Genomic DNA, 13,935 nt, shown 5'->3' on the forward strand with positions numbered 1-13,935 from the left:
ATTTTAGCTTCGATGCGAAGCTGAGAAGGTATTGGTTTTCTAAGATGTGTTTATTTTTTTGTAACTGTTACCACTTTTTCTCAGCTCTCACCGAACCGATTTCTTTCAATGATACGTCAAAAGATCACAAATCGTATCTAGTCGAAGACATTACTCTCAAAAATTGAAAAAAAATCCCTCGTTACCCGTAAATGGGGGAAACCTCAAAAAAAATTACAAATTTAAAAATCGCTAATTTTAAAAAAATTTTTATTTTTTTTACTAAAAACTGCCATAACTTTTTTAAAAATGAACATATCAATATAATATTTTTTTATATAGATGCATGATATCATTACCTTTCATTTGGTATATTTTTTTGTTATATCTGATTCTTCAACTGCCCACAAGGGGGGATTTAAAATGACAACTTTTTTTACGAAAAATTAACTTTTGAAAATGTTCCGGAAGGTCTGACACTTTTATATATATCTTAAATTAAAGCTAATGTAATGTACTTTATTATGAAAAAAAAAAATTCGGACTTTATTTTATCTTCACGGTGAAAATGGCTACCGAATGCTTTTATTGTGTGAAAATCTCGATTTTGTCTATTACTTTTTTAACTTTATAATGCTATAACTTATTGAAAAGTGTATGGATCCACATAATTTTTTTATGAGAAATAATATTTTTTAATAAACCCTTTTTCATTCGACATATTTTGTCTTAATCGAGATATTAATAACGAACTAGCAAATCATGTTGCTTTTGGAATAATCCACCAATTTTTTAAAATTAAACACTATCTAAAGATTTGCATCGAAGCGTTTTTTTTTTATAGTGATTTTAATCACTGTCAGATATCATTATACTTGATCCAAATATGTCACGTCACCACTGTGCCGCGACCCCCCTGTGCTGGGTTTTTTTTATTTAATGATACCAATTTTACATTTGCAAGCTAAACTAAAAAAAAGTTTAAAAATTCAACATTTTTATGTTATAAACTTTCATAAAGAACCAAAAACTGTAGCACAGTGAGTTCGCGTCCTAGTATGGACGTGACATGATTGGGAGAAGTATAGACATGATTAAAATCACCATCATAAGATAAAAATTTAAATAAATTTTACTTCTTATGTCTTTAGAACTTTATTCTATGTCAATTAAATTATATAATATTCATAAAAGTCAGTGTATTCCTCTTGTAAGATATTTTTAAATAGAATACGAAACATAGAATTTTAACACAAAATTAGCATTTTTTTTTTTACTACGGCAGCTATTTGCACGTAAAAGATAAGTCGTCGGGAAATTTTTTATTTCATTTTATGGTGCATAACGTAAGTTTTAATTTGATATATGTTTAAAGGACGCAATATTTCCGGAACATTTTCAAAAGTTAAGTTGAAAAAGTTCTATATTTTATACGTATGTTACAAGTTTTGAACGTCTTCTGTATAAAAAGTATGTCAAATGAAAGATATAGTCCTAATGTATTTAAAAAAAAAAATTTGTGTTTATACATATATTAATCAAAAAGTTATACCAATTTAAAGTTGAAAATTTTAACACAAAAATAGCATTTTTTTAACTATGACAGCAGTTTGCACGTAGAAGATAAGGTGTCGGGACAATTTTTTTTTATTTTATAGTACACAACATAAGTTTTAATTTGATATATGTTTAAAGGACGCAGTATATCCGTAAAATTTTCAAAAATTAAGTTCAAAAAGTTAGTTTTTGTAAACAAGTTGATATTATAAACCCCCGCCTGTTAATTGTTTGATTTTCAACAAAATTATATCAAATGAAAGAGAAATATCTAAGGTTTCAATATAAAAAAATATTATTTTTATTTGTTCATTTTTCTATAAGTTATGGCAATTTTTATAAAAAAAGTAAAAAAAATTTCAAAATTTACCAATTTTAAAAATCGTAATTTTTTGGGGGATTTTCATCATTTATGGGGAACGAGGGAATAATGTTGTATTTTTGAGGGTAATGTCATCAATTAGATACAATTTTTGATCATTTGACGTATTGTTGAGAAAAATCGGTCCTGTGAGAGCTGAGAAAAAGTAGTGACAGACACAAAAAAAAAAAAAAATAAATAAATATACATATTATGGTAAATTCAATACCTTCTCAGCTTTGCACCGAGCTAATAATATATTTTATTGAGAATAAAATTTATAAATTATGGGATATTTTTCATATGATTATTAAAATCCACCAAAAATAGCATAACCCGCTTTTTGGCTTAGTAACAACCAAGGGGACCAAACTTTTGCTCCCTCGTGTAAAAAATAGTTACGGCGCCTCTGCTTAAGAAGTAGTTTACATATATTATTTTGTAACCTTACAACATAAAAAATTAAATCTATATAATTTATGCCATTGAATAATGCATACAGGGCTAGACGTAGATATATAGAAATTATTATTATAATATATTATTACAATTTTTTAATAACCGATAAAGCACAATTACAAAATTACGTTAGACTTATATTGCTTACGCAGGCAGAAAACTTAGTAAAGATATCACTGAGAGAAGTTCTAAAGTCTTGTAGTGATGACGATACTTCAAGTATTATCGTTGTAAGTACATAATTTGTCTTATTTTATCATTTTTTTTGTAAAAAGTTTTTGAGTTTTATAAAATTCAAACAACATTTAAAAATAAATGAAATATGAAATTAATTGATAAATAATTAATTTTATTTGTATTCATAAATAATTTTCACAGATTAATTTATTTACCAATCAAGTAATCAAAAGAGACATAAAAATATCAGCTTGTGGATTTTTTTCAATCAATATGTCATTGATTCACGGAGTATGCAATATTTAATTGTTATTTGGATTGAAAAAACATAACTATACCAAATATTTATTTTTTTTAGCTCATTCAATTGGCCACAACATATTTGATAGTTATAATTCAATACAGTTCTAAGTCCAAAACAAAACCTTGATTTTAATTCAATGAATAAGTAAATGATATACAGGTAGGGTGTTCAGTAAGTAAGGAAATGGTTTTTTTTACTCATTACTTTATTTAGTATTTACTAATAAATCATATTTCATTATCATACTAATATTAAAAAGAAAAAAAAGAGGTGGTATTTTCCACCGTCCTCCCGTCACAATAAAAAAAAGTAGTTGGGTTGCGTAAAAAAATTTTAAAAAAAGTAGAGGAGCTGCGTCCCCCTGTGCACCCCCCCAATTCGAGCACTGGTCATCAGCAATAAAAAAGTTCACTTTTATGTTTCTGAAGTCGCTGAATTTAAAAATATATTTAGTGTTTGATAATTTTCTTTTAAAAAGGCATTAAAAAATTGATTTCGATTAATTATGTATGTAATATATTGGTTTATATTTTTTAATTACTGAATTTAGATTTGATACAATTTTTTTGATATTTTTCTTTTATTAGAAGTTACTGCTAGAGAAATTCAAAACTTGATATTTTTAGTCTCAAAATTCAAAGTTAGTATTTAATACACTCTCTAGAAAATATAAACAGTTCAATAATTTAAAATTATTGTTCAATTAAGTTTCGATTAGTTAAGCAACATAATAATAGTTCATAAAATTATTTGATTAATAAAATATTATGAGTTCAAATTCGGTTATATAATCCAAATGAATAATACTAAAATAAAAAATCAATTATTGATAATATGTGTAAAATTTTGGAAGCTGGTGAAAAATAATATATTTGTAGTAAATAAAAACATTTTTACTCTTAAACTGTTATTTATTAATAAGTCACTAAAATTCGTATAGTCTGATTCTTTTGTATTTTGGGCAATTTTGTGGTTTAATAACGTCTGAACGATTTGTTAGCAAATATTAGCAGCTAAAAATCAAAAGCTTATGTAAATATTCTATTAACTTTTTTTCTATAACTTGTGACTATTTTTGATCGGGAGTTCAACGTAGCTTATTTCATAAAGCACATATTTTGCCGAATGTTAATAAAAAAAACATGTTTTTACAATAATATGTAAGATTATTAAAGAAAGACAGTTTTTCTGCGATAAATTTAAAATTTAGGCCTTTGACTTTGCATTTTACTGGTATACCGAATACGTTTACTTTTTCAGCTAAAACTTATTTTATAGGTCATTGAATTACAAAGAAATACGATAATTTCCTTATAACTACGAAAACTCAATTAAATACTTTTAAATGCCAAAATTATATGAAATTTCGACACTTTTTTTTTTTAGTAACTATCGCTTAACTAAAATAGAATTAAAAAAAAAATTGAATTTTTGCCAGGTTGTTTACAAATTGTTACACTATGCGGCGCTTAATGTATGTAGTTGAGTGTAATTTTATCAATATAATAACAATTTAAAAACGTCATAAAAAAACTTGTTCAACGTTCCAATGTTATAAGTATGACTTTAAGCTTAAAGTGCTCGGCGTGTAAATAGCAGCAAAAAATTATCGATGCCCTTTGTTTTATGTCCATGTCGGTAACCAACCGCATAAAACGTGTAAGCGAATTGCACTTGTGTAAGAATTGTTTCCACAGCAAAACCAATTGCACAGCCGTGTCACTTGTTCGGTCGTCCTGTGGCACCCCGTCGATGGCATAAATCAACGAGTCGCTAGAATTGGCTGAAAACACCAGTGAATTAAATGTGTTAATTGTCGCACTATTGCGACTAACATCTTCGTTGCGAACGTACGTGCGGCGTTATATGTACGCAGTTCGGACGACTATGGCGCCCGTTAAATTGATTTGCGCAAAGTCCAAGCTGGCCCCGCCGAGTGTAGTGTCGTTACTGCAAGTCTCGGTAAAATATTTGCTTTTAGTGTATAAAATCATTACTAAATCAACACATACCGCAGTCTAAAACATTACTGGACGGACTCTGGGGTAGTATTAGCCGGATCTCAGCTCCTTTTTTAAAGATTGGGTGGAGTATAAAAACTTGTGCAAAGAAGCACGTGTGTGGTAAGTGAGGCAAAGTTTAAGAAGTTACTATCAATATAATGGTTGTAATGGGTAACGGGAAATCGGGGTCCGATTCCGGGGAGGGAGTCTGAGAAACNGTAAGTCAGGAAACGGGTTTCTATTGTTCTCATTGTTACAAACAATGAGAACAATAGAAACCCGTTTCCTGATTTACTGAACACCCTGTATAATTGATGACACGTACGCGTGTACGGGTATGAAAACCAAAAATATAAAATTGTATAGGAAAATATTATTGTCTTCAAGTGGTGAGCGGCGTGGGGTGAATGTGTTACGACCGTCTAGTCTCAAGGCCATAGACGACGGTATACGAGAGATAATAACACATGGCGAGTGAAGAGTTACACACAACAAACAAACATACTTGTGAAACTAATATAAGCGTGTTAAAAAAGGCGGAAAGAATATTTTGAAAAATTACTGAATGATGAGTATCCAAGAGATACATTCGAGGGTATCTTGTAGAACGAGGGACTGGTAGATTTAATTAGTGAGAAAAGGGTATGGAAGGCTGTGGTATCAATGAAAAAGAATAAAGCAGTAGGACCGGATAAAATTGCATGTTATTCGCTGACGATATAGTGTTGTTAAGAGGCAATAAAAAAGAAATTAATCAGAAGTTAAAAGTGTGGAGATCAGTTCTTGAAGGAAAGGGATAAAGAATAAGTAAAAGTAAGACAGAGTATATAGAGTAGTACTCTACGCCAACATTAATCAGTATTGCATTGGTGGAATTGAACGTGTTTTACCCGCGAGTAGTATTCGCTATAGTTTTTGTTATGTTTTGTCAATGCTAAAAATGAATTAATGGACGTTGTTCACTTGTGTATAAACTGTGTAGTTGTTTCGTTATTCCTTTACTTTCATATAAAGTGTAAATGTGAGTTCGTAGAAAAATAAATGAGTTAACAGTAGTGATGTAGACATTGTGGCCGAGTAAATTTCTTCCTTTAATTATATCTGATGAGCTGTTCGTCTGTTTCAGCATCTTAAAGTTAATTGTTTTTAAACCAAATTTCTATTGTTATATATGAAGTGTTGTTCTATTGTTGAACAACTAGTTGAAACAGATTATTGTTGCCTACGGTATTACGAAAACCACATAAATGATGAATTTCAATTTTGAATTCTAATCTATAAACCATTTAAAAAAATCAACGGTTGATCAGATAAAAAAGATCGGCCATTTTAAATAATTGGTTAGCATTAAGTATTTACAACCCATAATTTTAAAATTATAAGCACTTAAGTAAAAGAAAATGATAATGGGCTAATGGTACCAATTAAAAATTTACAGTTGTTCATATTATATTTCTTTGTATTAATATGTAATTATTTTTATAAAAGTCTTGGCCTGAATAACAAAAAAATAATAAATAGTAAATTGTTACGCAAAATTTACTTTTACATGTACGTCATCCGAAAAATGTCTTAAAACCTCATCTGAAATATCATAATTATTTTTTACTAGATTGACAAAGAACAATTTCAATATTTCTTTTTCCTCGTCAGTTATAGACTGCAAATACAGGGTGATTTTTTTATCATAACCCACTCAATTACTTGCAGAATAATAATACTTTAAACANATTTTTAATTTAATAAAATGTTTGAGTTTTTAATTCAATAGTAAATGGCATTTGAATTTTTAATATAACTTTATTCATTTATTAGATATAAACATTTAAAGTTTCAAATTTTTGAGTTAATATACAGGGTGTTCAGTAAGTCAGGAAACGGGTTTCTATTGTTCTCATTGTTTGTAACAATGAGAACAATAGAAACTATATGAGAACTCAAAAATTTGAAACTTTAAATGTTTATATCTAATAAATGAATAAAGTTATATTAAAAATTCAAATGCCATTTACTATTGAATTAAAAACTCAAACATTTTATTAAATTAAAAATACGTGTTACCATTTAAAAAAACAATGTTTACACCCTTACCAGGCATAAGGGATGAACTTAAAAAGTATTACGTAATTAATAATTCAAAAATAATGTGTAACTAAAGATAATAATAAAAAAAAAATTTTAAATTATTATTATTCTGTAAGTAATTGAGTGGGTTATGATAAAAAAATCACCCTGTATTTGCAGTCTATAACTGACGAGGAAAAAGAAATATTGAAATTGTTCTTTGTCAATCTAGTAAAAAATAATTATGATATTTCAGATGAGGTTTTAAGACATTTTTCGGATGACGTACATGTAAAAGTAAATTTTGCGTAACAATTTACTATTTATTATTTTTTTGTTATTCAGGCCAAGACTTTTATAAAAATAATTACATATTAATACAAAGAAATATAATATGAACAACTGTAAATTAAATATACAGGATATTTAAAAATAGTTAAAACTTCTGTAATAATGAGACAAAAATCATCATCAAACAGTCAGTGGCCTAGACTTTTAATTATTTATCAAAAATTGAGGGGATGCGTAAAATATTTAGTAAAAAATATATTTCGAGTAGTATTGAACATTTGTGTTGATAATTCTATAAATGGGTGTGGGTAATGACGCCCATAACATTGTTACACTTATAAAATATGGAAAATTTACCTTTGTAAAAATAAAAATATGTAAACTACATATAATATTTGATTTATGTTTTGTCTCCAAAGGCATCACTATCATTAATATTTGTATTTCACATAGCATAATTATTTAAGCCGTAGAAAAATATAATGTATGCATTTATTCTAAAAACATATTTTAGAACCAAAGTACCATATCGGATAATAAAACAAAATTTAACAAATTTAATCAAAATTTTTGAAATATAATATGAACAACTGTAAATTTTTAATTGGTATCATTAGCCCATTATCATTTTCTTTATCATCTATACTGAACCCAACCATGCCACGACCCCACTGTGCCGCCACCCCACTGTGCTGGGTTTTAAATATTATTGTTATAAAAAATGTAAATCATTATTATAGTAATTATAAATTGTAAGAAATTTAGCCATTGAACTCATACATTTTTTATTTTTCTTGAGAATTTCTCCATAAAGTTTCACATTTATAAATATTTTAGATGAAGCTTTAGAAAAAAAAAAATTAAATTTTAAAAATTATTTAAAAATGAATTATTTAAAATATTAATATTATTAATATTTTAAATAATTCAAATTTATATTGAATATAATAAAACATTATAGATGTCATATGATTATCATTAAGGATGGGGTTGATGACTTTAAAACCCTAGAAATATGAAATGTTATTTAACTATCTGTTGTGTGCCTTTAAAATTAAATACTCAAATGAATGATATATTAACAAAACAGTACTTAGTTATAGCTACATTTTAAACACTAAAATACAATAATAAAATTTAAGAGTTATTATATTATTTTTAAGAATCAAAAATACAACATAACAATTTTTTATTAAAACTTAAATTATGAATATATTATAAATATGATTATAAATTTTTTGGGGTTATCTTTAGTTACACTTCTTCTTGAATTATTATCTATAAAATACTTTTTAAGTTAATCATTATTCTTTGTAAGGGGTAAACTTTGTTTTTTTTAATGGGAGCACATATTTCTTTTTCCTCATCAGTTATAGACTGCAAATACAGAGTGATTTTTTTATCATAACCCACTCAATTACTTACAGAATAATATTAATTTAAACATTTTTTTTTATTATTATCTTTAGTTACACATTATTCTTGAATTATTAATTACGTAATACTTTTTAAGTTCATCCCTTATGCCTGGTAAGGGTGTCAACTTTGTTTTTTTTAATGGGAACACATATTTTGAATTTAATAAAATGTTTGAGTTTTTAATTTAATAGTAAATAGCATTTGAATTTTTAATATAACTATATTTATTTATTAGATATAAACATTTAAAGTTTCAAATTTTTTAGTTAATATACATGTATAATACACGAGGGTATACAAATACAGGTAGCTAATTGATTTTTTATGACATCTATATAAGCAGGTAAATAGCATTGTTATTATCAATGGTAATAAGTCACATTATTGTGAGTTGATAAATACACTAACTGACAATACAAAAAGTATATCTATTGATATTCATAATTGATAATAAACAATCCGTAACTGTGACAACAATGTTATAAAACACTAATAAGAAACTTGTATTCATAATCCCTTGTGTGTTATACATGTATATTAACTCAAAAATTTGAAATTTGAAATGTTTATATCTAATAAATAAATATAGTTATATTAAAAATTCAAATGCTATTTACTATTAAATTAAAAACTCAAACATTTTATTAAATTCAAAATATGTGTTCCCATTAAAAAAAACAAAGTTTACCCCTTACAAAGAATAATGATTAACTTAAAAAGTATTTTATAGATAATAATTCAAGAAGAAGTGTAACTAAAGATAACCCCAAAAAATTTATAATCATATTTATTCTGTCAGTTTGTAACGCTAATACAAATAGAAACTCATTAAATATTGTAAAAAAATAATTTTTTTTCTGTATTTATGTCATTTAATTAATCACAATTTACTTTATTGTTTAGTAATTCTTTAAATTATTGTTTAAATATAAACATAAATGGTATATTATACAATATAACCAAAAAATGGTGTATTTTTTGGTTGTTCACATCAAGAAGTTTAATATAATATTGACAGTGATTAAAATCACTATCATAAAAAACGCTTCGATGCAAATCTTTAGATATTGTTTAATTTTAAGAAATTGGTGGATTATTCCAAAAGCTACATGATTTCTTATTTCCTTATTTATATCCTGATTAAGATATAGTATGTCGAATGATAGAGGGATATAAATATTATTTCTCATAAAAAAATTGTATTGATCCATACAGTTTTCAATAAGTTATAGCATAATAAAGTTAAAAATGTTATATACAAAAACGAGAATTTTCACACAAAAATAGCATTCGATAACTATTTTCTCCGTGAAGACAAGATAGTCAGAATTTTTTTTTTTTTCATGATTAAGTTTATTACATAAGCTTTAATTTAAGGTATATATAAAAGTGTCAAAACACATTCAAAAACATCTAAATAATGTGAGACAGAGTAATTTATCTAGGGTTGGTTTAATAAAATTGAATTTAACACAAAACTTATAAAAATATGTGATAATAATACTTTTATTACAGACAATGAAATGTTCAAATATTAAAAGTACATATAATAATAATAAATTAATATATTAAATTTAAATTGTATTACAAAAAATACTAAATATAACTTGTGTAAACTTTGTTCTCTCTTAACATAAAAGTATTGCCATCAAGCTGTTAAAATAAAATAGTACTTAAATATAAATTTAAAAATATTTTAAATATTCTATAATTATAGTATTAAAAAACAAATGAATGTTATTATATTATAATAGCTCATTGTGACTCAAAGACATTAAAATTGCTTTATCGGATGATAAAGTAACAAGAAAATATTTAAATTTTAGTTCATCAGCATTAGTATGTTCAATGTTAGATTTAGATGAAATTAAAAATGAATGAACTAATTATTAAAGAAACTAATGAAATGCCAAAATTATTTGTGACCCTATCAAATGTATAAGAATTTAAAAAAATGATTACATTTTATATATATTTCACTAATGCTTTTTTATTAATAATTAACAATATATAATTATTTTTGAAAACTCGAGAATAAATAATATAATTCATATTTGTTAAAATAGAGGTTTCATAAAAAGTAAATTCCTAATTTTTATTAAAATACATAAATCATATCCATTATATAATTTAAAGTTTTCTATAAAATCAATGCTATTGTAATCTCTCCATTTAATATTAAATATTATATTTAAAAATAAATTTTATTATTCTAAATATCAATTAGCAGCTTTTTGTAATGGTAAACATGAATGAAAAATTAATTTATTTAATAGTCCCAAGTAATTTCATTTTTAAAAGCACTATAATTTTTCTGGTAACCATAAAATATTACATAATATGGAAGGTATTATATTGAACTGCGAACATAATGGGTTACAAAATGATCACAATAATTCATTTTAAATTCTTTCACAAAATCAACTAATAAGTTATAAGTCACATCAATTTTATCTATACATAGATCTGGAGTTACTAATATTTTTATAGAACGGTTATATTTAATGAAATAAAAATAATATTTTGTTTAAGACTGCCTTTAATATACTAATTATACATATACATCGACACTTAAATATATCGTCTGGAAGCTTTAAATTTTATTCTGTACTACAAAATTATAATTTTGCTTGTAACGAGTTGGTTCCAACAAAATATTAACGCCAATGGATATGTTTCAATTTTGCAATAAAAAAATTGAAAAGGATAAAATGCTTTTATGTACCCACCTCAGAAGTACAACAAAACGCATATATAATGAGATTTAAATTGTGTAAAACTATTCTCGGCACTAGGGAAAAACACATATATATTCTGTATAGCATAAAATATAAACCCTGAAAATTTAAGAAAAAAATGTGGTGGTCATGCAACTACTTCTGGATGATTTTTCTTGGCTTGACCCTACAGTTTTATTCATATTAATTGATAAGCATTCTAATTGACTATGATCTTTATGATACTCATCATCATTTTTAGATCTAAATCTTGTTGTAACTCTAAGTATAATTTAAAAAGAAATGATGTTTAAAGGTTTGTTATTAATATAATATTAAAATGTAAAAATCAAGGGCTTTTCTGAAAGGGGTAACCATGATAGATCATGAGTGATTTAATACTTATAATTTATTAATTATTAAATTATTAAATATTTATATGGGGTCGTGGTATATGAGGGTTTATAAAATATTAAGGTTAGTACAATCCTATTCTTGTTACTTTTTACTGTTACTTACGGCGTCAGCAGTAGCACAAACGCTTCGATCCTAGGACTTTTAAATTATGTGTTTCCTGTATATTCTTACAATATAATAAAATTAATTACTTATATGTTTATATTAATGATCTCGACTACTATTTGAAAACGATTACTACCTTTTTGTAATCAGAATCTATGACAAGGTTTAATAAAATTAACTCACTTTATTGTTGTTTTTATTTAAGCCCTTACGATAAGTAATAGTTGGAGATAAATAATTTGAATACTGATATAAAGGCGGATTCCCACGACTGATGCACTTGCCAAGTATACCAATGATTTCATACTTGCCAAATCATCCAATTATTAACAAGTGGAGCGTTACCATGACTGGTATACTCTATAAGTATACCAGTACTTGTACACTTGTACAAGTAATAAATAAAAGCCAAGTATAATATTCCTACGACTGGATTAAATGCCAAATAATTGTATCATTTTCCTTTTTAGCGTTGCAATGTTTGGACCACGTTCCTGTTGCGCTGCGCTACAGTGTCGGTGTTATCGGGCTCTACGGTGCTACGAAACGTAGGCACGAGCGCAGTTTCCCTAGCTCGGGAAATCGGGCGCGTCCTCAGGTTGCGTATAAAGGAACGGTCTGCAGATATGCAGGTTAGCCGCGAAATAAGCAGTCCATTCATTTGGACTGGCGAATATTCCACCCCCATAGATACGTCACCAAAACCCTCCATATTGGAGAGATTGCGGAGCGCACCTAGAGCTGGTTCGGTAAGGGTGGGACCTTCGGGTTCGACTGTCGAAGCGGTTATTGTGGAAGTGGTGGCGGAGCTGGGGGAGAACGATTCCCTCCGTCCCAAAAGGAAGGAGATTTCTCTGAATCTCGACTCCCCTACTACCACACTGGAGTATAAACTGCCCAGCTGGTGGTCCTGACAGCAATTGATTTGTTCAACGTCGACGGGTCACCAAAAAGGATGATTGCCCGGTCCGACGAGGTACTGTCGGCAGGATTGGACCTTGCCATGGAGCAAGCGGGGCAACTCAAAGATGTGTTGGAGGTGTACTCTCCTCACCGTCACACAGTGAAGATGGCAAGGGCCCTCGCTTATCTTCAACTGACGCGCACGCCGAAGCTGGACGCGTCGTCACAGATGGACAACTGGTGGGATACTTATGGCCCACCACTATCTAGGGCCGTCGGAGACGCGACGTTCCCCTCCGAGGCAGCGAGGTGATAGCGGGTGCACTACCGCTTGTTCCCACGGATAAGAAGCGGAGGAGGAAGAGCAAGAAGAAGAAAAACTGTGCGTTGGACTGCGGACATCACAGCGCCCTTACCATTCAGTGGCGCTGCCCCTCATTCTCTGACTTCACCTGCCACCGTTCCAGCCCCCGCTCTGGCCACCTTGTGGATTGAGGTGATAAAGCGGAAGGGGGCAAAAAAAGTGGAGTGGATTACGACGGCTCCCAAGGCGGAAGTCTCTGGGGGGCCCAAGGCCAAGCCACCGCCACCGTCCCGAGGCCCGACTGCCGCCCAGCTTCGGGACAAAGTCTCGAGGACGGAGGCGTTGGTGATCGGAACACTCAGGGAGGGCTATTAAACTATTCAATAATATTTACTTTATACTTAATATTTATAAATTAATAAGTTATATAATTAATACATTATAAAATTAACCTTAACTATTAAATTATATTTACAATTATACTATAAAATAATTTTACCTATCTATTAAATTTAATTAACTAATTAGGCCAATATGAACCACCGCTATACTGTACAAATATAGGTAGGTGGGGAAGAAAAAATTATGTTACCGATAGCCTTTCTCAAATTAAATATTGGACAAGTACTTAACAAGTACACAAGTGTGCACTAGTGATCTATAAGTGTAAACTTGTCAAGCCATTTATTCCTTTGACTTGTGTCACATTTACCGACAATCCGCGGTATACTGACAAGTGACCAATAATTGTACAAGTATAGTGTTCAGACAACTTGACAAGTATACACAAGTGACAAATATTTGGCAAGTACACCAGTGGTGGGAATCCGCTTTAAGGATTGTAAGTGTCACGAAGCATACTGTCGTAATATACT

General features: G+C 28.3%; 3 protein-coding genes across 5 annotated transcripts in view; 2 read left to right on the plus strand and 1 right to left on the minus strand.

Moving 5' to 3' along the window:
* The window catches only part of LOC126898754 (gustatory receptor 68a-like), a 9,251-nt gene extending 6,252 nt beyond the window's left edge, over positions 1–2,999 (plus strand). For both annotated transcript variants that reach the window (XM_050673070.1, XM_050673071.1), the window contains exons 3-5: positions 2,509–2,586; positions 2,735–2,824; positions 2,892–2,999. In XM_050673070.1, the coding sequence (XP_050529027.1) occupies positions 2,509–2,586; positions 2,735–2,824; positions 2,892–2,963 (240 nt within the window). In that variant the 3' untranslated portion in view covers positions 2,964–2,999. The remainder of the gene's footprint in view (positions 1–2,508; positions 2,587–2,734; positions 2,825–2,891) is intronic.
* The window catches only part of LOC126898767 (uncharacterized), a 74,410-nt gene that overhangs the window by 30,511 nt on the left and 29,964 nt on the right, over positions 1–13,935 (minus strand). The window lies entirely within an intron of this gene.
* The window catches only part of LOC126898764 (uncharacterized), a 42,074-nt gene that overhangs the window by 12,219 nt on the left and 15,920 nt on the right, over positions 1–13,935 (plus strand). The window lies entirely within an intron of this gene.

This window comes from Daktulosphaira vitifoliae, unplaced genomic scaffold (assembly GCF_025091365.1).
Source record: "Daktulosphaira vitifoliae isolate Bord-2020 unplaced genomic scaffold, ASM2509136v1 Scaffold_2, whole genome shotgun sequence".
NCBI lineage: Eukaryota > Metazoa > Arthropoda > Insecta > Hemiptera > Phylloxeridae > Daktulosphaira > Daktulosphaira vitifoliae.